Here is a 27736-nt window from a genome sequence, read left to right as displayed (position 1 = left end):
GATCACAGCATGGGTTTGTTCCTACGTACGAGAAGAGGAGAGGCCCCTCGGAAAAGAAAAGAGTTTCAGCTGCTCTTGGAGAAGTGGCGAACGTAGGCGGCTCCTAGTTCTGGTGCCGCTTCATGTGGAGAGCCAGATGGTCGGAGCGGGAGAAGCACCGGCCGCAGACTAGGCACTTGAAGGGCTTGGCGCCCGTGTGCTTCCGGTAGTGCCGGGTCAGCTCGTCGGAGCGGGCAAAGCGCCAGTCGCAGCCTTCCCATGTGCATTTATAGGGCTTCTCACCTGCGGGGAAGAACCACAGGTCACGGCACAGCCCCACCACGCAAGAGCCTACGCGGACACGCATCTGCCCAGCCTCCCAAACACTCACCCCGTCCTCACAGAGATGCCCGTCCTCTCCTTGGGAGGGCCTGGAGGGCACCCAGGGCTACCCCGCTGCAGAACAGGGCTCGTGCCCACGCTGATGCTTTACACTGCCAGGGTTCAGTTGCCGTACGCAGCCCATAGCCACCAAGGGACCATAAATTGTTGAGCTGCAGTAACCAGGGCATGGCCGTGTGCTCCCCCAGCTTTGCTTTCTAGGCTTGGTTTCTAGTGCTGTTCAAGTTCCTGTTGGATTTTGGAGCATTTCTGGCTAAAAATTTTCTGAGTTCTTTTTTTTTTTTTTTTAACTAAAAAGCCAAAAATTGCTATGGAAGGTGTTGCTGCTCATACAGGTGTGGGGGGCATCAGGAGGAAGAAGGGGGTTATGCCATATAAATTTTCCTCAAAGCCTCGCACCTTTGAAACCACCACCTAACGCTCTCTGCCTCAAAGTTCAGCCCTGCAGCAGCTCTCTGTACACAAAACATTGTGTTTTCTTCAAAGCGTTTGGGTGACGTAATGCCTCTGCCCTCCCCCCCCTCCCACCCATACACACCTATTCCCAAACTGAAATCAATTAAACTGTGCCACCTCTCAGCCAGCTGGGAACTGGGCTGGAAAAGCCCGTGTCCGCTTCCAACTCCCTGCGTGCCCAGGTTGTAGAGCTGAACCCTGGCTGCAGCCCTCTCCGCGCATGGGTGTGGTGCTCTCAAATATTAGCCCTCGCTCTTAACAGCCTGAACAAGCAGGCAGAGTTCAGGGAATGTGCTGACTTTCCCGACCTCAAATATTTACCGTTTCATCGGCCAATTGCTGAGCACACCATCGCGGCATGAATGCACGTACACATGCAGCATGCATGCACAGGCATGTGTGTCGTGCTCTGACATGTTTCCCAGTGAACGGCCGTTCCTCCCCGCAGCCCGTGTGCTAGGCAGGCAGTGGATTTGGCCGGGAAACAGAAAACATTCAGCCACAGCAAGATCTACAGCGTCTTGCACGCACTGGACAAAATATGAAAGCACAGACACGTGAACCTGGAGGAGACAGCACCAAGACTACACCCTGCACCTCAAAAAGCCCCCACCATGGGGAGGAGAGAGCAGTATTTTTTATGGCACAGGTAAATAGAGAACTTAAAGTCAATTTACAAGCGGCACAGTGGATGTTTTACGGCACGCCGGGGATCTCGGGGTTTGCGTTAGCACGCTAAGACAAAGGCGGGATTTGCACGGTGCAGCCACAGACATTGTCCCAGCCAGGTCACCTGGCTGGGTCAACCCTACCAAGGCCTTTTAGTTTCAAACAATAACAGGTTGATCTCCAGGAAAGAAACAAAATGCTTTCCATTGTCCCACGAGCTGGCTCCATCTCCCAGGACAGCACGGCAGGGCAAGCTCAAACAAAGGACCCAAACTGGCATTCCCAGCCCCCGGGAGGCGGGTGAGCAGCCACCGGGTTATATATTTAATCTCACAATGGCACCCAGGAAATGAATGGTGTCTCCAGGAGATGAATACAGCCCAGCCCATAGCAACGGGCAAACCACAAGAAAAGATCTTAGAGATCATGTACTTCTCAGCCCAGCTGCCATCAGGCAAGGAATCGAGGGAAAGGGCGTTATTAACCCTTCAAGTGATGGAGCTGAGGCGGCACCAAGCGTACTTAGCTGGTAGGAGTTGGGACAGGCCCTGCCGTTGCAACTCCAGTGTTGTGCTCAGCGAGGCTGAGGCCTCAAAAGCAAAACGTGAGGCTTCAAAAATTGGACGCAGACACCCTGAGCCTGCCTGCGTATGGCTCTCTGTTTTGGATTCCCTTCTTTTTACTGCCCCACAACACCACCAGTTTTCTTGGCTACTCAGGTCACATCCTCCTTTGCCTCTCTGCCCTTCCCTCTTACAGCAAGTGAAGTGGAAGGAGGCAAACGCGCTTGGATTTCCAGCCCAGTTACTGGGAAACCTGGAAAAATGACTGCATTTTATTGGGTTCAAAAACCACCCAAGTTTGCCTGGATACATCTTTATATTGTGACTTGTAAGGACGGTGCATGTCTCAGATGGGTTGCGTCTCTGGGCACAGAGCTAAGACCCGTGCTCCGAACAGAAGGGAAAAAGAGATATTTAACTTTAAAGCGAGAGCCCTAGCGTAGCCCCGAATACAGATTGCTGTTGTGACAAATGCTTATCACCACCCAGCTCTCAGAGCCGGGACAATGTCTTTCCTGTTCCTTCCTTCCACCCCTTCCGTGTTGTTCTGCAACCCGCTCCTACCCAGGCCCTGCCAAAAAAATATTGTACCTCATGCACAAAGAAAAATTCTTTGCTGGCTTGTTCGAAGGACTGATAAGACGAAAACGGAACAGAGCCAAGTGCAAGAACTGATTCCCAGCCTCAGGATGGGTTTTGTTCGTTGTTAATAAAAAAGAAAAGTGAACTCTGGGCCAGCTTAATTGCTTTCAGTAAAGATCAGCCCTTCTATAAAAGAGATTTATGAGGGCACTGATGGTTCCTGGACTACCTGGGGATCTGATAAAGTTTCAGGTATAATAAATGCCTTAATGAGAAGACCTGTGCTTGAATGCACAAGTGCCACCGAGCTAGGTTTACCCCGGGGAAGCTGGCTGCGGTGGGAGAGGTGGGAGCTCCTCTGTGCTAGTGACCCTGTTTAAACCAGCAAGGGCAGCCCACGGCACCTTTTTGCCCTCGGGAATGAGGGCACAGCCCTTCTGTACGCGTATTCGGAGCCCTTCTGTACGCGTATTCAGCAGCTCCAGTGTTACACCACTGGCAGCCGCTAAGGAGATACGAGGGGTTCCTTCCTCTCCTTGGGAACCATGGGTGTGCTTGACACAAAAGAGACAGCCCTTGTCTCCTCAGAGGTCATATATATGCACCACATGCCTTTATGCAATCTTTCTGTAGGCTAAGCAGGATCAGACCCGGCTAGGATTTGGGAGGTCTCAAAGGAAGAGCTCAGAGTGACAGAGGTTTTCGGGGCACCTCCTCCCAACCCATCGACTCGAGAGCCTCCAAGAGTTTTCCTAAATTCTAGACCATCCCTCCAGAAGGCAAACAAGAGCACACAGCTGTGCACAGTCACTATAAACCAATGTAACCATTGGACTATTTTTAACGTTAACATCGGCAGACTTAACGGTGCTCCTTACCCCGATAACCACCCTAGATTAAGGTAATCAACTCAGCTACATTATCGCCGCCATTAACAGGCACAGCATAAGAAGTGTAGGCTGGCAGTTTCCTGATGATGTGGTGCTCTTACCTGTGTGAGTCCTCTGATGTGCCTTCAGGTGCGAGCTCTTGGTATAAACTTTTGAGCAACCTGCAAAAACAGAAAAGACACAACTTTCCTGTTGGAAAGGACACAACTTTCCTTGCTCACACAAACCCAGAACATTTATATTTGAGGTTAGGGACAGAGCGGGCCTGAAAAGCACTCTGGGTAACAGTATGCAAATAAGCCTGGCTATACCCGTTTTGTTTCAGCAGTAACTAAAGAGCATTTGTTCTCCAACACAGACAGACCTTTACAACACTCCATCTTTTGCCACACAATCCTGACACCCGTGGGCATTGTGCTAGGAATTAGGGGCGGGAGGGAATTAGAATCCCAGCATTGTGCTGGGAATTAGAATCCCCGCTTCTTCAACCAGGTCTTCCAGGCAGGATGAAAACATTAATTTCACCACCGTTAGCTGCTGGCTTTGTGCTGCCGTTTGTCTTTCTGGATTCCAGACGAAACCGATATCACTACTGCAAGGCTGGAGGGGAGATGTATTTTGTAATAGTCCCAGCCCCAGCAGATGTGGTGAAAATGTTCCAGGAAGCAGGAAACGCCAGGTACCCTGTGGAGCCACAGCTCAGCTTTCAGGATCCAGAATAAAGCCAGTGGGAAGTTTTTTTCAGAAGATCAGCAACAACAGGTTTAATCAAAGAAAGGCTCTTAACAGAAGCACTGTGACTTTGGCAAATGTTTCAACAACAGGCGTCTCAAAATGAATCATTGCTAGTTCCTCATTTCAGTTGGATAAAGTTTAGAAAAGCTTCTCCTGATGCCTTTATGGCCCTGCTTCATTGTGTTTTGACAAGTATATTAAAATATGAATTTGAATTTTTATGACCTGCATAAGCAACATAGTTATATTTTTGGTTCCAGCCTAAAGCCTAAAGAACACAACCTAAAGAAGCCTCTTGCACGAGACCAGCTCTCCGCCCTGTCCTGCTCAGGTGGTGCGGGAGCAGCTAGCTGCCTTTCCCCTCCCTGCGGAAGGAGGGATAAGGGTTGGTGACCCAGTTCAATTTTGTTTCTGATGCTCTGAAGCCTCGGAGGTCCCTCACACTCAGGAGAGAGATGAGTATTCATGGGACCAAGGACTGCCTCCCTTCTGGGCATGGAAACAAAGCCAGCCGAGCACCCAGAGCAGGTTCCAAACCCAGAGGGAGCAGCACAGAGAAGCCAGAGCAGAGCATGGCTGAGCTTCATTTCCCCATGAGCACGCAGAGGAAGAAGTGCTGGGGCCACCACCTGGAAACTTGCATCGGGGCTTTGCAAACAGGTCTCCCCTGTTCATCCAGTTACCGGCGTGAATTCGGCATGCCTCCTGTCACTTCCTCACGCAGACCACGTCAGTAAGACTTGCTGCCCCTGCCGTCCGTCCTGACTGGTTTCACCTCCAGCTGAACCTCAGTGTGAAGGATTAGAAGCAGCCCTCCGCTATCTCTGCACGTACACGCTATCAAGCCACCCAGTGTTTATTCCGCGCAGGTTGTCTGGCTTTTTTTTTTGCACCACAGACGTGTTCCTGCCTTCCTATGCAGGCCAAAATCCTGCCGAAAACAGGCGAGCTTTGCCTTGGTAATGCATCCTGCAGGATGAGACTCTTGCTCTGACCAGTTCTGACAAGAGCGGAGGGGTCTGTCTCAGAGCAGTGGTCCACTTACACCCTTAATCTGTCTCCCACCGTGACCAGCAGAAGGTAAAAAATTCAGGACAAGCTGTTAACCACAAGAACATGGGTGCAGCTTCTGGCTCAGAAAGTCCCTAATCTGCAGGTCGCCAGAGGGTGGGACGGTGTAAACACAGAAAGATCTCTCTAAACATGTCCTATTCTTAGGTACTTCCTGGGGTTACTGCTGGAGACAGGATCTGGGCTAGACAGGCCTCTGGGCTGACCTACTACAGCCACTCTTGTGCCACGGAAAGAGCACATAAATCTTGCAGGAGGCAGTTAGGAAATGACTTTCCCCAGTCCACACACCCCCATGGGAAAACTGTTTGCTAATCCCCACCAGCTCGATGGCTGGGGCTCGGCCCAGGAAGTGGGAGGTGTGTGTCCCTGCACAAGGACTGGTGATTTTCAAGCCCTCACGCTGGTGTCACTGGGGTTTCTCGCTAGGGACACGACTGCTTCTCTCCCGCACGGCATGAATGAGAGTTTGCAGCTGAGGGTCCCACAAGCTCTCTGTGCACAGTGCAGGAAACCCTGCAAACCTCCTCCTGCCAAGGCACTACAGGTCTTTAGATGGACATGCTCCTGCAATGAGGTGACACACGGGGAACAGCTTCAGCTCTGGGCTGGTCATTACCCTGAAATGCCTTTCCACACCATCCTGATGCAGTACATGAAGCCACTGAAGGATATGACGCAGAGATATTCAGCTCATTGCCTCTTTGGAAGAAGGGAATCAGGGCTACAGAGAGAGAGACCGTAAAGGCTGCTTATGGAAATTACTCGATGGTTTGCCGCCCGCTATGGGAGAGTGGGAAAGGAAAGGTCAGTGAGAAAGCCAGCATGGCTTCACCTGTGGAGAGCATGCGGCTGCTCGGGGTTGGGCAAGACCAGAGCGGAACGGGCAGCTGAGGCAGCAGATTTCCAGGAGCACCCCTGTGCTTTGCAGGAGCTCTCTGCCTCTCAGAGTCAGGCTTGCTTTTGCCAGAGTGGAGGGAAAGGGAAGGGGAGAAAAAAGACATCAGCTAGCACAGGCAGGATCGACCTCTTCTACTCCCTCGGTGGTGGGAGGGACCCCTTCTGCTCCCCACTTCTCTGAGGTTCTCCACCCCACTCCATAGCTCCCTTCATAGAATCATAGAATCGTAGAATCATTCAGGCTGGAAAAGACTCGGTTAAGATCACCGAGTCCAACCGTTAACCCAGCACTGCCAAGTCTACCACTAAACCATGTCCCCAGGTGCCACATCTACACGTCTCATAAATACCTCCAAGGATGGTGACTCAACTGCTTCCCCGGGCAGCCTGTTCCAATGCTTGACCACCCTTTCAGTGAAGAAATTTTTCCCAATGTCCAATCTAAACCTCCCCTGGCGCAACTTGAGGCCATTTCCTCTTGTCCCATCGCTTGTTACTTGGGAGAAGAGACCGACCCCCACCTCGCGACAACCTCCTTTCAGGTAGTTGTAGAGCGCGATGAGGTCTCCCCTCAGCCTCCTCTTCTCCAGGCTAAACAACCCCCGTTCCCTCAGCCACTCCTCATCAGACTTGTGCTCCAGGCCCTTCACCAGCTTCGCTGTCCTTCTCTGGACACGCTCCAGCACCTCAATATCCTTCTTGGAGTGATGATGTCTGTCATCATGCACTCAGACAAAGTGATTTCAGATTTAACTCCTGCAGAGGCCCATGGCAGCCCCCAGCCGCAGTGTGTCAAGAAGAGACCCCCCGCCAAAGCCAAGCCTGTGAGCATACCTGGGTAATCGCAGTGATGGATTCTCCTTTTCTCCAGCTCAGGGTTGTTGCGTCTGTTGTATTTGGGGGGCTGCATGACAATGTGCCCTTGGGAGAGGGTCCCAAGGCCATTGGGGACTGGGGGGACCTGGGATGACTGGACCAACTTCAGTCCAAAAGTGGCTTCATAGGATGGTGGGGGAGAGATGGTGTTGATGAGCTCAGGTTGATTTTCTGGGCTGCCAGGCTGTGAGTTGGGGGGTGACGGGGGCAGGTTCACCCCTGGAACAGCATAGAACTGCCCTGAGATGTTGAAGTTTCCCTGTCCCTGGGAGACATGTGGGTACTGCTTAACTGGCGCTCCTGGCTGGACCGGTCTGTGGACCACACTGGACATGGTGTTACCTGTGGACATGGTGACACCACTGAGGCTGTTGATGGCTGTGGTGCTGTTGGAGGAGGATGTCAGAGTGGTAATGTCAGGGCTTCCGTTGCCAAGAGGCATCTGGTAAAGCTGGGATTGCTGTGGATTGGTGGATAAGGGGATCTCAGAGGGCATCTCCTGCTTGATGAAGATGTTGTTCACTGCCACTGACTGGGGCATGCTGAAGACACTGGTGAAGTCGGGCAGGGTCTGTGTGGAGCCAGAGGCAGAAGAGCAGGGCTGGGCGAAGCTGGTGCCAGGCTCTGTTTTGATCTGTGGGAATGGCGTCATGGGTTTGGGTGGCCGGTAAAGTCCAGTGCGCAGGTGCGTCGTGTCTGGCAGAATCACATTGATGTTCACGCTGTACGGCGTAGAAGTGGGCTTCTCTGTGGAGAAGAACTCATCCACCACTGAGGCACTCTCCCGGCGGTACTTCTTGTCTGGTATCATTGGGATGGGTGGCACCTCGTTTGAAAGGTACTTATCCATTTCGGACCGTGCCTACGGCAAAAAATACAGACAAGGGAACCTGTGAAGAGTGACCTTGACACACCGGTGGTGGGAGTCCAGCGTTCAACAAGTACTTAAGCTAGCAGAAAATCAAGAGAGCAGCAAGAACGGCCCAGGAGTCACAGGCTGCAGTGATTTAGCTTCAGTTTCTGACTCAGCCCCAGACTCCCCAGGAGTGAATCACTGTCCTCTGTCCCACTTTCCTCCTACCTATCTGCACTGATAACAAAGGGTAAGCTAGGCAGAGGATGCAGTTATGAGAGAAATACAGCCTGATAAAGAAGAGGCAAGCTTTAGATACAAAGCTTTGGTCACACAAACACTAGAAATGGGGATGAAATCAGAAACTCTGCTCCAGTCAGCCTTACGCTTTGGGCATGTTGGATCTGCAGCTCACCTTAGACATGCTGACTCTGGTTTCCTTCAAACTCAACAGCCTGAGATGTATTGCATGTTATTCTAGGACAATATCTTTAATTAACTGAGAATATTCTAGGACAATATCTTTAATTAATTGAGAATAATTTGGGCTATAGCCCTAGAAATCTAAGTGATGTTGCCACTAGTTCAGTGGACCGTGAGCCTAAAATGGAAACTGCCAGGCATACTATTACTGTCTTGTCTTGGTAAAGTGACTCAGCCCTCACCTAACCTTTGGTTTAGTTCTAGTTTTGTAGAGCTGTTTTTACAAGTTTGGGTCCTCCAAGCTCATAGGACCTCTAGCTCAGACAATCACCACTTGCCAGGTTTATTCCCCTCCCGGTTCATGTCTGATGCGGCATCCCACTGGATCCAGGCCCAATAATTCAGCAACCTGATGGAGCAATCCGCTAGGAAATTCATCCCCTGGCATTCGATGACTCAAGTTCTGCTCTTTGTGGTTAAAGATACCAGCGCTAATGCTCTTCTGTAAAGCTACAGCCTTTAATTATGTGGTTATCCATGTGTCAAGCTCATTGCAAAGCCCTCGTAGACTCATTCATATGTAGAGGAGCTGGCAAAACCACCAGGTTTCCCTGGCAGAGCCTACAGCGCACTTCAGGAGAGCAAGCTGATCTCGCCCCACACCCTGCACGCTTGAGCCGAGGGTTTTACAGCTCTGAACTATGTCACTGGAGTGCAATGGGCCAAAGTCATCCCTGCTGCAACTTCATTGCTCTTAACAAAGCTGGACGGGACCCAAGAGATTTCCTCGCCCTTTCCGGCAAAACATATCACCTGTGCTTCCAGCCAATTCAAAGAGCCTTTGCACCTCTGCAAGCCATACTGGCAACGCATGGGTAAGCTGGCTTCCACCCAAATACAGGTACGTGCCACAAATACACCCTCTTCAACACGGTTGGAAGCTCAGAGCAGCTGGACTTGGAAGTGCTACGCTGCACTGGAAGCGAGCACACTGCACTGGGACTGTGTTTTCTACGCTGTGCTCGCTGCACTGGTGTGTGTACACACCATGCTGTAAATCCTAGCTGTCCTCATTGAACGTGCAGGCCCTGAAAAGTCCCTGCCCTCATTAAAGGAAGCTACGTGTTGGCACTACAAGCTCACTTTGTGTCACATCCTTACCTAACTGCCTCTGCTCAAGGCAGCGCTGCCTCCAGCAACACCCCCCTGCCATGCTCCAGAGAGGAAACCCTTGTTCAGGCATACCCTAAAGCTAAGGCGTCAGCGGGAGGCAGGGAAGAGGATTGGAGACCCTCAACTCAGTCCTTGCTGACTGGTCCAAAACCCTGATTTCCTCTCCGCTCCCTCCTGCAGTGTCCAGCTTGGGTTCCTGCCCGAGGGAGAACCACGCCAAAGCTTAGGAGCTGAACCCCGCGTGCTCCTGCCCTGTGCACCCACACTGGCGTATTACTGTTACCCTTGGGAGTCAGCTTGCTCTAGGTAGTACCAGAGGCTCCGAATGCCGTACATACCTGAGCAATGAAATGACCCACTTGCCAGGAGTGGGGGCAGGGGGAAGGTGTTGGATGCCTTTTACTTCTACACTTCCCTTATCTCTGGCATTTAACTTTCTCACCTTCAGTTCCCAAGGGAAGGTCTCCCTCCCACAGCTCCAGTGGGTCCTTATACGGCAGGTGACCAGGCAGGTATATTAAATGTAGAAAGGCATGGAGGGCCCTAATTTCAGATCCAAAACCTGCATTCTCAGCCAGAGTCCCCCTGTCCGCTGCCTGCCCCCCTGTTCGGTGTCTCCCAGACTCCTTTTCTCTCATAACCACCCCGACCTGCAGAGCAGTCTTCTTCCTGTCATCCTGTTAAAGCCTGATAAATCCAGTTCTGATCCTGAGCAGCCCCAGGGTCCTGGGGAAAGGGGGTGTTAAGGGGCAGCTGGTCAGCAGAGCAAAAGCAATGGGCTTTCACCAGACAGGAGAGGATACCAGCCCTGTCCGTAGCTGCAGCCCCACTGGTGTGTGCAGGACCGGGATGGTGAGGGCCAGAATCTGCTGCCGATTGTGTCACAGGTCCCACACGACCCCAAGGGCCCCAGCATCCTTCAAAGAGGGAGAAAGGGGCACTTTGCTTGTTTGTGGCCCAGAAACACCTAGCAACCCTCGCCTGCTCCGGCACTGCTCCTGCTCGGTGCTGACACCCAACACCAGACCATTTCCCTAAGCGCCTCCCAGCTGATGCTCTGTCCAAAACCAACTCCTCAGCCCACCATCAGCACAACTGGGATGACTAAGTGCTGACATGCCTGGGTGGGATCCAACTCAAGTGTCCTGAGTGCCGGTGTCTCTGTCTGGCTCCTTTCACAGGCGGTGGGGATCCAGTTAATGGAGACACAGAAGCCACGAAGGAGGTAGCTACCCAGGCGCCCGGGTGGCTTGCACAGATAGAGACACCACGAGCAGGAGGAACGCACCCCGGCTGGCGGCGGGGGCAGAAGGAGGGAGCGGAGGTGCCGCCATGTCCTCGCCAGTGGATCTGGGTGGTCTGCACTGGGGCTGGGTGGGTGGGGTCCCAGCTCAATCTCTTAGGGGCTTTAGCGGTACCTCTCACCAACGGGGTCAGAAGCATGCAGAGGGAGGAATGAGGAAAGCGCGTCACCTCGAGAATGAGCGGCGGCATCCGCTGTTCCATCCTCATGGGGTGCAGCTGTGGGGCAGACAGGGCTGGGTTAGTGAGGCGACCTCCCACGGGGCCCAGCCACCCTCCGCAGGCCTCCCCAACCACCCCCGGCCATGGAGGGCCTCACCGCCCCCTCTCCCCGGCCCCTCACAGCCCCCAGGGCCTCTAGCTGCCCACCCTGTCCGCGGGCAGGTCCCCGCCGCCATCTCGCGCCTCCTCCCGCCCGGACCCCCCGGACATGGAGGCGGACGACGGTTGCCTGCCGTCGGTTGGCAGGCAGCACACCCTGCCTCTGCGTCGCCCCCTGCAGGCTAGGAGGACTAGCAGTGAGGGGGGTGGAGCCAACCCTGAAGTGGGTGGAGCGATGCCCCTTTGTGGGCGTGGCCAGCCCCGCTGTGGGCAGGGCTGGGCGGCAGCCATGTTTGCCCCGGGCATATGCCCTGGCTGCCCCGGCCTGGTGGGGGGACCCCCTCGGCCCCCCGGCCCGGGGCCATGGCGCGAGGGGACGCCGCCCACCTCCCCCAGGCTCCCAAACGCAGGCTTCGCCTGCAGAAACAGGGACGGGGGTTCGGAGGCCGCAGGAAGAGCAGGCAAGGGCTCAGCCTGCGCAGGGATGACCTCCATTTTCCTCCTGCCCGGAGGTGGGAGCGGAGCCGGCTGTGCCTCGACATCACCTTCTCTCTGTTCATTAACAGGGATTTTTTCTTTTTTCCTGGTCTTTCTTTCCTGTTTAACATCAGCGGTCCCGGGGGAGGGTGGGAGGAGGGACAGAGCAGCCCGCTGCGAGGATGAGCAGGGACTCGGTTCCCAGCTCGCACGGCCAGTCTCTGTTTTTATGTTTTAATCCTCGCCGAGAGGCAGAGCGGGATCTGCCGCGGCGTCTGGAGCCTGCCCAAGGAGGACGGCCTCTTGGTGAATCTGGCAGCAGCTCGGCCTGGCTGCAAGGTTTGGTGAACTCTGGGCTTCTCACGGGGAAAGAGAAGACAGCTGAGAAGTAGAGCTTTCCAGAGGAGGATTTGGGGCATGGAGAAAAGACCTTCAGAGATTTCCAGCCCAGTCAAACCAGTAAGTTCTCCCAGTTCCCATGGGTTCCCATCTACAAACGCTACCTTAGGGTAGGCAGAAACGTTCATGCTGTGCCCTGCGAACAGGCTGGAAACCACCGGTGCAGGCATCAAGGGTTGAGCCCGCACCACGCACTCACTCAAGCCATGCATGAGGTTTTTTCGGTGCAGGCCTGGGGCTGGGGCTGTGCCAAGCCCCGACATCCCCTCCCTGGAATGGGCACCGACCACGAGGTGCTGCCATAGCCAGGAGACATCATGCTCAGCTGCATGCCCAGGGCCTCAGGCACAACTCCTCTCCTCTGCCCAACATCTAACAAGCTCCCTGTGCTGCGGCATCTGCAAGAGCAAGGATACGAAAAGCTTTCCCCAGGAAGAGCTTCAGCCATGCCACCAGTGCTCGGCTGGACCGTGCTTTCTGGCAGAAGTGTGGCAGCACCGCAAGCTGGATTCAGCCCCCCCGAGGTGAAGCTCTCAGCATCACACTACTGCCAGGCTCCTACAAACAGAGGACTTGGGGGAATCCTACCTCCTCGGGCACAGGAGCAGGTACCCCAGCCACCCCTAGCAGCAGGGTCCCCAGGGACGCCTTCTGCAGTTTGCCTTCAGCTAGCCCATTCCTGTGCTTAGCAATCTCCGAGGTTTCCACCTTAAGTCCTTGCCAGGACTCAAATCTCCTTTATCATTCCCTGTATGCACTACGGCGTGCTTGCAAATGTCCTGCACGCCTCTCTGTTCCTGCCTCGATTCCCCCCAGCTTTCCACAGAGGGCTGAGGGCTCTTCTCACACCTCTCACACAGACCCAGACCCTTTCTCCAAGTCAGTGCCCAAAATAAGCCACAGTCTTCCAGTACCAAGTTAAGGGGAAGAGTTATCGCCAAATCCCAAAACAATATTCATCTGCCTTCTGTGGGTTCTGCATACTTCAGCCAAGCTCCTTCGCAGGTAATGCTTGAGCCTGCAAGTGGTGGTCCAGCTGCTGGATCCCTCATTTTGGGGTCAACCACCCCAGGAGACCAAGAAAACCCTCTGCTCTGCCAGCCGTCTGCATTCCAGACCTGCCATGGTAAGCAGCACAAATACAAAAGAAGCAATTGAGGGCAAAGTGGGCCCCACCAGGAGAAAACCCCATAGCTGCTGGGTCTCTGCAGACTCCTCCGCCAGCCCAAGTGGGTCCTGGTGGCAGGCTGCAGCCCTGCCTGGGGTGGCTCCGGAGAGGGCAGCTGAGGATACTGCTGCGGTGAGCTCACATGAGATAGCAATGACCTGGAACGATCATCAGCCCATCCCTTCCTCCCTGTCTGCCAGCCACAGGCGGGGAATTAACCATTTTCTTGCCTTTTTGAGAAGGATGGGACTTATCACATAGCCAGGGAGCTCAGTTCATCTCAATACCCAAGAGAGCAACCCACCGTGACCTGATGGAGAAAGCCTCCAGGGCCTTCTAGCTGAAGAACCACTAGGTCTTTAGTGGGTTCAGTGGCCCAGTTTCCCCTATAGTCACTAGCAATGCCTTCATTGCAATCACTGGAGACGAGGATGAGATACAAGGTCTGGAGGCGGGCATGCCCCAGACTCCACCAACCACATCGACAAGCGCTCCAGCAGCCGTCATAGGAGTCATAGGTGACTAGCTCAGGCAAAAAGTGAGCAAAGGGGAAATACAAGCAAAGCAGACATCAACAAAATTTCGGTGAGTTTAGAGATGTTCAAACTGGGATCTTTGGTTTGGCCAGGAAGGGAAAGCCAATAAGAATAGACTTTCATACAATAAAAGCACTGAACTCCTGTGGTATTTTCCCCTCAAAGTCATAGCACCTATTTCTGACCATTGAAGAGGGTCTTTTCAACCTGCCAGAGAAAAGAAAGCAAAAAAAAAACCAAGCAGGAAAAGGAAAGGGGTTAGAACGAGCACTCTGTCCACTCCAGACGAGGCCATCGGACACCAGTTTGTGTCACTGGACCAGCAGGACCATGTTACACTCAGCACTGGCACGTCCGAACCCGGGACCTGGTGACCGAAATTCCCTGGAGGGCAAGATAACCTCAGCAGCCTTTGAAAGAGCTGTATGTTGTGAAGCACCCAGCACTGTGAAATCATCAAAAAAACAGCCCTGCAAGCCAGTTTCTTGATGAAAAAAGCAGGCAATGAAGCCCTGCTTCCCCCAGCTTCCTCCAGAGTGGATTCTCCTGTGGCTAATAGGCGCTGACATGAGTCTTCCCCCTCCACCATCTGCCAATTTTCATAAATCCTGCAGGAACCTCCTGCCTTGGAGACCTCTATCCCTCTTTCAGATATCATCAAAGGCAGGGTGAGGTGTTATCAGGACATCGATCGATACACGCGGAGTCCGAGACGAACATTTCTTGGGAGAACGCAGAAAAAAACGGCGCTTGAGCCAATCATGCCATTTTGCCAGCGATTAACCACGAGCATCGTTAGAAGAGCGCTAGGCACTGCAGGCTGTCGAGGCAGGAGGCGGGATGTGTCTTTCCCATGATTAAACGCTTTCTAATCTGAAGTTGATAAATAACAAACTGCCATAGAAACATCAGGTGTTGTCACCACACTGGCAGCAGCAGAGAACAAGGAGAGAAATCAATGTTTGCTAAACAGGCAATGAGCTTGTAAAGTTGGCAGAGGGAGCGGCTGGGGGGGAAAGGGCTCGGGGAGGGGAGTTTCTTCAGTACTTGGCAGCTGCGAGCCCGGCGCTAGCCCCTGCCTGGCCGCAGCCCCCCCAGCCTGCTCTGCAATGCTGGGAGGCATCAAGCCCGCTTCCCCCCTTCCCAGCTGGGTCTCAGGCTCTTGCTCACAGCCAGCCCCAGCCCCAATGCTGTGCTGCTCACTGCTGCAAAGAGCTTTCGGGAGAGCGGTGCAAGCAAAACGGCAGCTTCGCCCGTGCAGGTCAGCCAGCGGCACAACCCTGTGACATGGGGGTTCAAGGGATGGGGGAACGGCACGGCACCCGCTGCAGGTGCAAAGGGGACCCCTCCTCGGGGAGAGGGGCCCTCCCCGAGCACAGGCATGCGGGGGACAACGGTTGCGCCTGTTGTCCGGGCCCCAGGATTACGCAGTACAGCCTCTTTCTCATACATGCACCTGCATGAAACTCCAGCCTCCGAGGGAATCAGCAAACAATGGGGAGGATAATCATCAATCAAAACCCATGGCAAGCACCTGGCAGTACCCCTTTAAAGGGACACGTTATAAATAGACCATATTTATATACAGATTTGGTTCAATATCAGCATTTATTGTCTCCTAGTTAAATATTGACCTGAGTAAATATTTGTTTCTCTGATCATTTGGTTTTGATATTGACCTCGATCGACGTTATTTTCTGTTTGTTCCTCCAGTCTTCTGGAACTCTCTGCAAAAGGGGATTAGCAAAGAAACCCCCGGGTCTCGTCCTTCCAAGTACACACAGGGCCAAATGTTTAGCTGCTGTAAATAAGAAAGCACCATTGCAGGCAACAGAGCCAAACTCTGTGCTTACCTAGGTGGGTGCTGGGCTGCAGAAGGCCCTGGGTGGACTCCTCTGCTTGCTCTATCTTAAAGAGGTTAGGAGCAACTCCAAGACACTCGTGCTGCCCTCGAAGCATTCAGCTGTGTCTGCATTACATGCAGTGGAGCAAGATGCATCTTCACTACCTTTGGCTACCTGGAAAGCAAGCATCTAAGCTGAAGTCTCTGTGCAAGCTCTCTCTGGAGTCCATGGAGAAGACTGCCAGAGGCGATCTATCCCACCAGCTTTCCATCTTGAAGCTTTCACACCTTTCCACTTGCAAGAGCAGCTCCTGGAGCAGGACAAGGCCACAAAGATAAACCCTTTCTCCAGGTTTCTGCCAGGAGCTCGTGGATGGCCCAGGAGCTGAGCCACACTGCCCTGGAGGGTTATTCTGGTACCCTTTTCTGCCCTTGTGTTTGAGCTACCCAAGGTAATTATCACCTCTCAGAAACAAGGAATTTCCCTGAGGCCAAGGGTCATCATCAAGGAAGATGTGGGCAGCTGGGAGGTTGGCCGGCCTCTGGCTGAGCCAGCAGGCAGCAACATTTCCAGCAGACTTGCTGACTGTTTGCTATTCCTTTCCTTCGACAACTGATAAAGACTCACTCAAAGGCAATCTGCTTTGGTTATTTATCACAGAAATCATGCCACTACAGTCAGCAATCCCAAAGGCCAAAGAAACCAGGAAAAACACCCTCATCCAACTCCAAGGTCAAGTACCTGGAAGAGGAGCAGTTTGGAGCAGCCAGGCTCCAGCGGGCTTTAAGAGAGCAAGCAGAAACCTTTCAAAAAATAAACCATAAATGGACTGAAAAATAACTAGCAGGGCAGACCTTGGAGACACTGAGCTTGGAGAAAGCTCTGGCCCAGATGCACCACCTCTAGGCCTTACTGAACATCTGGCCTTAGGCAGGTCTAGACTGGGGTGGATGGTCCCAGGTTGACATTACAGTATCTCCACAGTGGTTTCATCTTTTGCAGACCTACCACACACAACCTCAGCACTGGCTGGAGCTTGAAGGCAGGCAGGGAAACAGGGAGAGCCCTCTCTCCTCGCCCATTGCTCCCCACTCTGCCCCAGCAGGAGGGCAGCTCTCTTAAAATGTGGGAGGGGAGGACATGAGGACTTAAGGGAGTCGTGCCTTCGTACACAGCTTTCTCTTTCTGAGCTGCTCTTGCTCAGCAAAGGCTGGGGTCAAGCCCATCAAAGCCAACTGGAGGTTTTCCATCAAGCTAAGTGGGCACCCACTGTTGGAGACAGGAGGCTGAGCTGGGTGGACTTTAGGTGTGAGCTGGTACAGCCATTTGGATGGTTCTTCTGGAAAGATGAAACGATCTAGTCTTATTTCAACTCCTGGAAGATCAGGAGGCTTGGAGCTACTTCAGCCCTAGCCAAAACATGCAGGAACTCAAGCGTTCCCCCAGTTTATGCATGCATACAATCAAAAGTTGAATTTGGACAGCCATGCAGCCCCTGCTGGTACCATCAACTAGAAGCAGGCCCACCTGCAGCTCCATTTCTCCTTCTCAGTTGCAGCCTCTGCTCCAGCACACCCTCTCCCCTGAATCTGAGAAGATGGAGGCTCTCAGATGTCACCATTGCCCAGGATGACCTGGACAAATTTATCCACCTGTTTCTAGTTATTGCACGGCCATAGGACACTGGGCTTGTCCTTGAGCCTTCCAGCTCCCCTCTGGTTACACATCTGTGCCGTGGGTCCTGAACCGAGCACGACATGGGAGAGGCTGTCAGAGCTCATAGGGAGCTTCCCCAGCTGGATTATGGATGGGATTCATTCTGCCTCACTCAAACCATCTAAGAGCTCATACTCATCACCTCGCCTCCTCCGATCAGAAGAAAAGAAGCACATTCCCAGGGCAGGGTCTGACAAAGGCGGAGTGAGTCATCCGCTGCTTGCTGGGGCTTGTGAAGTCCTCCTGGCATTCAGCAAGCGATAAAACAGGCCAAAAAGTCTGTTCTTCCCAGTACAACGTGCAAGGCAGACCCGATACCTCATGCACGTCTGGGAAAAGCAAGGTCAGGTTTCACGTGCGGACAGCAAATCCCACCGTCCTTGTGGCCCTCAACTTCCTCACCAAACCAGTTAGCAAAAACAAAACAAAACAAACCCTAAGGCAGGTGAAAACATTGTGTTTGAACAAGTAGGTCTTTGGGCCAACTTCTTTTTTCCAAGCTTGCACAGCATCTAGCAGAGTACAAGGCCAAGAAGATACTGCCAGAATCAGGGACCGAGGGGGAGGTTGGAGCAGGTCCGCCTGCTGCAGCCCCTTCTGCCATGCATGCTACCCGATGTCTTTCCTAGCATCTGTGCTGCTAGAAGGGTCCTTCTGTTAGCCTGAGAGCAGAAAGCCTCAAAGAGTTTCCTCAAGATCCATTCCCTTCAGCTTAAACCGTCTCTTTCCACCTTTTCCCTGTGTAGAAATGAATTGCCAATTGCTCTTAATTAAGGGAGACTGATTATGGCACAGGCCGATAATAGGAACAGTTCCCGTGGAACTGACGGTTCCCGTGGAGAAGGCGCCAAGCCCTGGAGAAGCTCCAGCCGGAGCATTTTGGAGCCTGGAGTTTGCCAGCCCCTGGGAAACGCGAGGGCTGTGACACTCATCGTGTCCCAGAGGTAATGTCAAACAGTCGGCCCAGCTAATGATTTCGAGTTCTCCCAAAAGCACGTCGCAGAACCACAAAAAAAACAAATATTGAAAGTTGCTCAGAATGAAACGTTATGTTCTAAAATGACACTATTTCAAGTGATCAGTTGGGAAGGGGAGATGCCCCAATTTTCCATTCAATTTAAAAAACTTGGGTCATTTCCACATTTTAGAGAACACCCTCAAATCTTCTATTCATTGCGAGAAGGATTTTCATTTGAATATATTCAGCCACCCCAGGATCAGCTCCCTAAACTGTCCTTGAGGAGCAGCAAAATGGAAAATGATAATGTTGTATAGGCGGCGTTAAGATGGTGGCCTGGATTGGCTGGTGAGTAGGTACCCACATATCTCTGCCCTCCCCAGGATGGGTTCAGATTCTTGAAACAAATTGCCTTAGACGTGATAGACGTGATAACGGATGGGTAATATTCATTTCTCCTGCAAGTGATAAGTACCTGTGTTTTCGGACCAGCTATCCTGGGACCAATTTCTTGCCATTCTCTTCTCCTGCTTGTACTGGAAATACTACAAAGAGCAAGGTCATTAAATGCATTTTAATACTTGCAAATCCTGTCCTTGGTGGAAACTTGAAGGTCCCCATCACATTAAAAAAAAATTAAAAAATAATAATTTTCAAAGAATACTCCAAGCATTTCTGAACTTAATGAAAGATTCTTTGTTTGAGTTTCAATCTGAGCTTGGAAGGGGCTGAACCTCTTTGATGTGGTAAACAGCCCATGGGGGTTTTTTGAGAGTTTTCATGCTAGCTCAAGTTCTGAGAACATCTGAATTGTAAACATTAGTTATCCAATCCCCAAACACCAACAGTACCCTGTGACTCATGTAATTCACCAATGGAGCACAAGAAAAGCAAATATTCTAATCAAGGGGCTCAGCTAACAAGACGGTCGTAAGTGTGATTATTTGCAGTGGATGGGTTAGATAAAAGAACTCACTGGACCAGGGAACGAGAACAAAATAGCGTAGGTAGCTGACCAAACAGGTTTGAGAGGGGAAAATTCACAGTTGATGATGCACCGGCCAGAAATGCACTACCGTAGACCTTCGTGAGTAATTTCAGATGACTGTGTTTGCTTCCCACAGACCGTTCAGGAAGAGCGATAAAGGGAAATCCGTTGCATTTATTATGGAGTCGGAGTCCCCTGCTCATTTCCTCCCTTAAATACCTGCCTTTTCAGTGTTCAAAAAAAAAAAAAACCAACCCAACAACATGCTTTTCTAGCTAATTTGCAACCTCTCCCAGGTCGGCAAGTGGAAAACAGGTTCCAGCGAGGGCTGCGCAGGAGGAAAAGGAACAGCACACCTGTAATCTTTTTCTTTCTCGGCGCTGTCCCTTTCTCTCGCTCCCCACCTTGCCGAGCCAAACTTCCCCCAGGCAGAACAATCAGCCTTTGTACCACCCGGACAAAGCCATTGTGCTCCAGCGAGCTCAGAGTTCGGCCAAGCCGTTTCATCCTACACCTTGTCTGCTTCCAGCAGCGCTTGCGTGCACACCCGCACACACACGGGGAACTCTGTGGGTTTGGGGGATTAAGAAAAATAAAATAACAAACACGGTGGCTGAGATCCCCCAAATTTCCCGGTCTTTGACTCACCGGTAACACCGGTTTTGTCCAAAGCCTGCTGAGCAGTGGCAAGCTCCCCGCTGACTCCCACAACAGGATGGGATCTGCAACGAGCCCACCACCACCACCCTGACGCAGGGCTGCGGCAGGCAGGCGTCCTGCCTGGGGACTGTTCCTGAGGGTCTTCCTGCAAGAGCAGAGGGGCAAATTCATCCCTTCTGGGGACTCCAGCTTAATTTCCCGTGGCCCTGCAGACACCTACCAGACAGAAAGCCCTTCAGACTTGCAGATCTGCGGGCTGGTCCTGAAAGCATCAGGCTTCAACCGATCCCAAAGCAAAACAGCCTGAAAGGATCCCTCCTTCCTGAGATCCCTCTAGCCAGAGGCCACGCAGGGCTCAGCCGCACCAGCTGCCCACCACCATCTTGACTTGTGCTGAGAGGGACCAAGTGACCCCGTTCCTCCTTGCCCAGCCTTTAACTTGACATCTCTGTATCACCAGTCTGTTTCTGCACACCCCTTGAGCCTGCACAGGCTGCTGGCACCCTTTGAAAATGAATTTTGCACAGCGTTTTGCACACTTTGCAGAATGTGTGGACATTTTTGAACCCTTCTGCAAAGCCAGGAGGATCCCAGAGGGCAGAACATCCCGGCCACCCAAGAGGGAGTGAAGAACCACGACTTCACACTGCCCACAAAAGCACATTACATGGACCGAGCAGCTCAGAAAGAGGAAGAAGGGACTGAGCCTCTGAATCATGGCAGATCACGCCAGTCTGCTCCATTTCCTCGCCTGCTCGCAGTTGTAAATGTGGGGCCCTGGCAGAGGCCTGAGCTCAGCTCCTTGCTCAGCTGGTGGAGGAAAGGATGGGTGAGGACTGAAGGCAGCACCCGGCTCCTGCCAGTGTTGTGAATCCCGGCTTGTGGGGGTGTGAAGCCTGCGCAGTCCCCTTCCACCGTCACGATCCGGCAGAGATAGGCAGGGGAATACCTTCACATTGCAACACCGCAAGGTCAAAGCCTCTCCTCAAACATGGACACAGCTTTGAAAAAGGCACTGCCCTGTTGAGCTCGTGTCTGTGGTGTCCCCATACCTGGGGCCACATTCAGCAGCATGACCTTCTTCTCCTGAGTGTGCTGGGCACAAGGAGGACCCTAGGAGGGGACACAATATTTTCAGTCCCTTCTGAGCACCCAAGAAGTGACATTAAACTGCAGAAAGTTGCCTGGGCTCAGCTACCCCTAGCCACAACAAGCAGTCAACATCTCATTACAGGTCCAGAGCAAAACTCCAAAGCTACCATCTCCCCTTTCCCTGCAGAAAAGCTGAATTCATTCATTGCATGCAACTCCTGACAGCCCAAGGAAATGAATTGCTCCTTGACAGCTGTGCTGTCGACTTCTGCATCTCTGGTAATAAATAAAGTGGAGCAGGACTCCTTTCCAGCCCCGATGCAAACCACATCTGTATGAGCAAGACCCATCACCCTGGTTCCCACTGGGCTGTGCAAGATGCTGGGCCACTGGGGAGCAGGAAAGCCCATCCCTTGTCCAAGAGAGGGCCAGCATCTAGTCATCACCCTGGTCCAAGAGTGAGCCACCATCTAGTCATCACCCCAGCGCAGCCACATTCATGGCAAGGATGTGGCCAAAGGGGCTCAGACCCATGACATGCAGGACATAGCACACAGAGCCCTGCAGGGACAGAGCAGGATTGGAAGAGCTCCTGCATTGTCCAGAAAGCTGGAGCACACCTAAAAATGCTTGGCCCAGCTTCTCCTGTGACACCAGAAGCAAAATCCCTGCCAGAATAAAGTCAGAGGAACACCACGGCACCTACGTCCACTCCGTTGAAAGGGTCTGGGAAATGCCGTTCGCGGTACCGAGGATCTGAAGCGCCAGGGAACAGCACCATCCTGATACCATCTAATCTGTTCAAGCACCTCCCGGATGCTGGAGCTGTTTTCTCCCTACGCGAGCCCCCCGCCCAGCCCTCGGGCAGGGCAGAAGGGAGGTGCGCCAAGCAGAGGGGTGAGAAGCTGCCTGTGGGGTAGAATGGGGCTTAGAGGACACAAGGGCAGCTCTTTGCTGCCGTTTCTCAGCTTGCAGCAGCATCGCCCACCCAAGGAAAGGGAGGTAATGAAGGACGAGCTGGCTTGGGACTATGCCCAGCCACACTCACCAGGATCTTCCTCGTCACCCATGACAGCCTCTGTCCCCACTGGGTGCTCACTGGCCTCAACACAACCGCCTTTGGGGCTCCTGATACAGGTAGGCAAGGGGTTAAACCAGGGGACAGGCTGTGGGTTTTATCCATCTTTCTTCCCAGCAGCTTCTTCACCAAGTCCTGACCTCAATCAACACAGCTGCAAACCCAAGTGACCCTCCAACATCAGACAGCAGCTCTGAATTCATGGCCGGTACGACCCATTGAGACAGGCACTGCCTTCCCCAAATCCTCGAGGACAGGCGATGGCAGGGCTGACACCCCCGATAGCCCCCATTCTCCCCATCCCTTAATTATAGCAAACCCAACCCAATGGAGATGAGCGCGGGCCACCCCTTCCACCTCACCAGCACCTCATGCTCTTCACAACTGCAGGAAAGCCCATTAGGAGCCAGCTCCTGTCCTGCACGTGTTGAGCAAGGGAGCAGGGTAAGTGCCATCTCCTTCCCGACCATGCTGGCAACTTTCCTTCTAGAAACATCTCCAGGATCGTGGAAACCTGGGTCTGTTCTCACCATCTCACTTTCCACCACCACAGCTGTCTGCCCAGGGACAGCTCTCACAAGAGAGCAGGGATTGGGCTTGCACCACCAAGGACCACACTTACACCCGAGGGAGACCATGGCATGAAGCCACAGGTGGCTCCAGGAGGCTCAAGAGGGATGGGGTGGCTTAGAGGGCTTGGCAGTGGGGTGGCTCATCTACCGTGAGGTCAAGCCCAGCCCAGAGGGACACAGTCACCCATGTGACAAGCGGCAGACGATCCCAATGGGTTCCCCAGTCCCAGGTAACAACAAGGTGCCCGGGAGCTGCTTTGGCTTCATCAGACCTGGAGAGCAAAGGGCAGCAAGGTGGGAGCAGATGAGCCCCGGTGCTCCCCCAGGCCCCCTGCTCATCGGGGGGTACCTGACAGCCACGCAAAGCGAACGTCTCCTCCTCTTCTGAAATGCTCCCCTGGACAAGCCTTGCTTTTGGTTTCATTTATTATTATTTTTTACCTTCCTTTTAGCATCGGCCTCTTGAGATTTAAAGGAGAAAATTCTGTTTCTGGCCGATCTGACTCAAATCAGAAGGGAAAAGTGCTTTTCTCTCACAAGCCCTTTTCTCTCCTCTTTTATCCTTCTGTTTGTTTTTTAATTTGGGGCAGGGCGGCTGGAAAGGCAGAGAAAAGGGAAAAACTAATCGTAAACTCCACAAAGGATCTATTTCCACCTGACTCAGATCGAATAAAATTTTCGACGGCCAATAGCTCCCACCTTCCACTCTTGTTTGAAACGCGATTTGTGGAGGGGGGGGCACTCTGCAACCAGCCAGATAAAGAGATTAGCTGCAAGTTTGCTCCTTTCTTTGCTGGAGATCAGCGAGACAGAAGCCGGGAGAGCTGGAGCAGCCCCGCGGGCAATAGCCGGTGCTGGAGCTCTGACAGGTCACAGCCTTTTCCATAAGTCTTGTCAAACTGCTTTGATAAACACCCTCCCGGAGCAAAGGGTTTCCCAGACGTGCAGCCATCCAGTTTTTCCACCCTCCAGCTACGGCAGCTTCTTCAGTATCTCTTCTACAACGACCACAGCCTCTGGCATTCGTTAGGAGAAAGGGGGCCAACACACGGAAAACTCCTCCCCGGGAGGTGTGGGGTCCAGCCCTGGGCTGTCAGGGTTTTGCCACCCATAACGCTTCACCCTGGGTGGGTTTGCAAAGAAGTCCCGACGTGGCTGTTGGGGGCTGAGCGGGTGATGCACGGAGCACGGGTGAACCGGTGCTCAGCTCTGCAGCTTTCCAGCCTCCTTCCCCAGGACCCCATTGTCCCTAAAGGGACGCAGGATGGTCTTATGGCAAAGGGATGACACCTCCGATCGGCCACCCCCAAGGCCCACCCTTGGCTGCCTCTACCCCGGAGCAAACCGGCGGTGGGGTGGCATTGTCCCAGGGACCAAACTGGGGTGAGAAACCCCTCTTTCCTTTGAAGGGCAGCAAGGATGGTGTCGTGGGATGAAGGTGTCTCCAACCACGGGTGGGCTCTGCATCCCCGTGTCCCCCACAAGCCAAAGCCAGGCGGCACCGCTGCCCGTCCACCCCGCACGGCCACGGCCGAGGTGTGGGGCGAGCACCAGCCCCGCCGCCTCATCCCACCCAGCAGCCGGGGTTACGAAGGGGGAGAGAAAGCAAACCTCGGCCTCCCCCCAGAGCAAACAGGGAGCTGTCGCCCTTTCGCACCGGGGACGGGCCCCAGAGATAACCCACACCTTTCTGAAGAGCCACCACCCGACCCTCCGACTCCAGATAACCCACCCCAAGCCGGCGCGGAGGGGCAGGGGCTCCGACAGCCCGGGGTTATGGGGAGAGGCGCCGAGCCGGGACCACCGCAGGGGGAGGAGGGGGGTGCTGCGTGGCCCTCTCCCCCCCTGTTTTGACCCCCACATCCACGACCAGCGCTCGTGGCCGCTGTGGATGTCAGATCGTCAGGGTGTCCTAAGAAATACGGCAATGGAGACGCTGCCTTCATCTCGCCACCTCCCTCTGAAGGACGGAGCCCCAAAACTGGCATCAGCGCCGCTGGGAGGGGGGAATCGGGCAGCGGAGACACAGCCCCAACCCCTGCCCCATGCCGAACTGTAGCCACCCACCATGGGGACGCCCTCCCGGGGGTCCCCAGAGGAACGGCGGCCGGGCCAAGGGGGTCCCTGCGGGGCGGCCGTGGAGCGAGGGGCTGGAGCCGCCCTCCCGCCCCGATCAAAATGGCGCTGGGGACACGGGGTGCGGGGTTAATCATTACCCGCTGGCGGTGACGAGCACCCCGCGCCCTAGCTCGCCCCATTCCTCGGGGGGAAAAGGGGCCGAAGCAGCGGCAGTGGGGTGGGGGCAGGCCCGGCTCACCCCCTTTCCCACCAGGAAGAGCGGCTGAAGGCTCTTCAGGGTGGGACGAGGGGTCCGTCACCCAAAACACCGGCGAGGGGCCTTGTCCCTTTGCCTGGGATGGACAGCAGGGCTTGAACATGCTTCTGCCATGGCCCAGGACAGGGGTGGGTGTGCAAGAGGGGTGGGCGTGCAAGAGGGGTGGGCGTGCAGCAAAGCCCCGAAGCCGCTTATCCGGGTCTTTATCTCCAGCGCACGCGGGGGGGACGCCAACGGGGAATTTCAAGGAGCATTCCTTCCCCACCGTGGCGGCAGAAAAAATGAATATAATACAATAAAATAGAGAATAACCTCCCATTTTCCCCCCGTCACGCACAGACACAGCCATCCCATCGCCCACGTCTTTCCCAGCGAGCCGGCGGCGGCGCAGAGCCCCTCGGCACCCCCTCACCTGCCGGCGCCGGGGGAGAGGGACCGAGCCCCGGCTGCGGGGAGCAAGCAAAACCCAGGCTCTCCTCCAAAACGGGCGACGGGGCGTTTCGAAGAAAGGCAGGAGAAGGAAAAAAAAAAAAAAAAAATGAAACCAAACACGCCCAAGAGAAAATCCGGCGGAGGGGGAAGCACAAGCGTACAAAGCGACGGAGGTGTTTTAGCAAAGAGCGGAAAAACAAAGCAGAATTAAGTCAAAATCCACGCTTGCCTTTGCAGGAGGCATTAGCAGCCTCCGTGCACCTGAGCGGGCGAAGCTGGCCCCTTCCCGCTGCCCCACGGCAAACCGCCGGCCTCCGCCTTACCTGCGCCAGGTCGGGCGGGTTTTCCAGGGGCCGGACGGGGGGTTTGATGTCCTCAAAGACGGGGGTGTCTTCGCCGGGTTCCCCCGACATGGTGACGGGTTTCAGCGGCGTAAACGCCGAGGGGTCCTCGGGGAACGGGGTGCGCAGCACCAGCCCGCTGCTCATTCCTCCCACGCCCCTCGCGCCCGCTCCCCCGGGGGGAAAACAAATCTTATTTAAAAATAATATTAAAAAAAAGGAAAAAAAAAGAAAAAGGGGGGGGGTGAGGAAAAAAAAAAGGAAGGGGAGGGGAAAGTGAAAAAAAAAAAACCTGAAGGCAGAGGCGAGCCGGAGCGAGTTGCTAATCCTGGGAGGCCAGGAGCCGGGTCGCAGGAAGGCTTTACCTGGGCTGCGGGAGGAGGAACGCCAACCTGGAAGCGGCGGCGAGGCCGTGCCGAGCCAATCAGGCTCCCGCCGATAGCCCCGCCGGCAGCTCCACCGGGCCACCGGCAGATAAAAGGCTGCCGGGAGCGAGCGGGTGGCCGGGAGCCTCGCCGTCAGCCATGCTCTGCCTCGGCGCCCGGGCAGCGCCGGCACGGAGCATCGGCTCTCGCCGGGACGGAGGGACTCAGCCCGCCGGTGCCACCCCAACCCCGGACCCCCCGCCGGGGCTGGGGAAGGGCCGAAACAACCCACAGCAGAGAAACTGTCTCCCAAATGGAATCCCCTGCGCTGAAACAAGGGGTTTATTTTAGTTTTTAAAAGCAATGGCTTTTTTTTAATGAGAAAATGCCGTTTTCCAATGAATGGTTGAATTTTGCACAAAAACTGATTTTTAGAGACAAGGAGATTCCTGCTTGCTCACACTTCTCATTCCCAGGGGAGAAAAAGGGAAGGATCAAAAACAAATAGATTAAGTGAAGGGCAAAAGGGATAAACCTTGGGAAAAAAAAACAACAACACAACAACAAAGGAAAAGTTTAAAAGGTGCAGATAGGAGGGCACCGTGCTTTCCAGCTCGGCTCCTACAGAGAAACCAAGCAACTGTGTTTGGGTTTCTCTTTTTGAGAGCGGGGGGGGGGAAAGGAGTGTAAAAAGCCAGAGCAACAAGGGAATAAAAATCACCTTTTGCGGGGGGGCGGGGGGGCAGAAAAAAGCCATTTCTCCTCCAGACGCATCCAGCCCCGACTGTCCCCAGCACCTTCCCAGGAGCTGTACCGTGTCAGGCTAAGTAGGAGCCCGGTCGCAGGGTCTTCTCTCCCCCTCCCACCCCAAATCAGCCCCGAGACCTCCCTTCCCCACTTTCTGGTGCCTCCTGGGCAGGATCCCACACAGGGGGGCTGCTGCTGTCACCCCCCTCCTGGGACATCCCGGGCACCTTCAGGGGACTCGGGGACCACAGAAACAGGGTGGAGTGGGTGGGGGCTAAGGCTGCTCGACCCCCGCCGTCCAAAGGGAAGGGAGCTGAGCTCCTGCCAGGGAAGGGGAAAGCCTATTCCCACGGGGCTGCTGCCACCCCTCGCGCCACCCCTCGCATGGTCGAGGCCCGTGATGGTTCAAACCATGCCGGGAGCCACAGCCGGTGAGTTTTGGTGCCTCGCAGCTGGCATTCCCCCATGCCGCATCCAAGCCAGCGTCCGAAAAGCACCAGCTGGGGGGGCTGAGCATCCCAGCGGGCGGTGATGGCTCCAAAATGCCACTTGGGAAACACCTTCCCCAAGGGCACCAAGTCTACAGAGTTGGCATAAAACATGTGAGAAAACTTTGCCCTGAGCAGGATGAGGCCCTCAATAAACACGGGGAAAGCAGCGTGGGGTAGGGATCAGCGGCTTTTAACAGCCCCCGGCTTCCGGCAGCATCAACGCACCACAAATACGAACGGTTTCTATCGATGTGGGACTTTGGACCGACGTCCAGGTCCTCCCGGGGAGCCGCTCGTGCTGAACAAGGGAAAGTTCAGCTCTCGCGGCAGGGGACGGGACAG

The 27736-nt window shown here is 54.1% G+C and overlaps 1 protein-coding gene across 2 annotated transcripts; it reads right to left on the bottom strand.

Annotated features, from left to right (window-relative positions):
* Positions 1 to 103: 103 nt before the first annotated feature.
* Positions 104 to 26752, bottom strand: LOC142087849 (Krueppel-like factor 5). 2 transcript variants are annotated; one of them, XM_075162558.1, is made up of 5 exons: positions 25774 to 26752; positions 11046 to 11093; positions 7082 to 7985; positions 3643 to 3702; positions 104 to 282 (listed from the first exon to the last, which is right to left on the bottom strand). In XM_075162558.1, the coding sequence occupies exons 1-5, from the start codon at positions 25936 to 25938 to the stop codon at positions 104 to 106; spliced, it is 1356 nt and encodes a 451-aa protein (XP_075018659.1). In that variant the 5' UTR covers positions 25939 to 26752. The 2 variants fall into 2 exon arrangements, with proteins under 2 accessions (XP_075018659.1, XP_075018660.1); XM_075162559.1 differs by lacking the exon at positions 11046 to 11093.
* Positions 26753 to 27736: the final 984 nt, after the last annotated feature.

The sequence above is a fragment of the Calonectris borealis genome, chromosome 13 (genome assembly GCF_964195595.1).
Source record: "Calonectris borealis chromosome 13, bCalBor7.hap1.2, whole genome shotgun sequence".
Taxonomy (NCBI): Eukaryota; Metazoa; Chordata; class Aves; order Procellariiformes; family Procellariidae; genus Calonectris; species Calonectris borealis.
Note: the sequence above shows the minus strand (reverse complement) of the source record. Positions and strands in the feature narration are given on the sequence as shown.

What these genes read in the sequence shown, in the direction of transcription:
- LOC142087849 (XM_075162558.1), bottom strand. Translation starts at nt 25,938, where the DNA reads ATGAGCAGCGGGCTGGTGCTGCGCACCCCGTTCCCCGAGGACCCCTCG. An exon ending in ACCCGCCCGACCTGGCGCAG is followed by an intron (nt 11,094 to 25,773) that starts GTAAGGCGGAGG and finishes TCTGCCCCACAG; the next exon opens with CTGCACCCCATGAGGATGGA. An exon ending in TGCCGCCGCTCATTCTCGAG is followed by an intron (nt 7,986 to 11,045) that starts GTGACGCGCTTT and finishes TTTTTGCCGTAG; the next exon opens with GCACGGTCCGAAATGGATAA.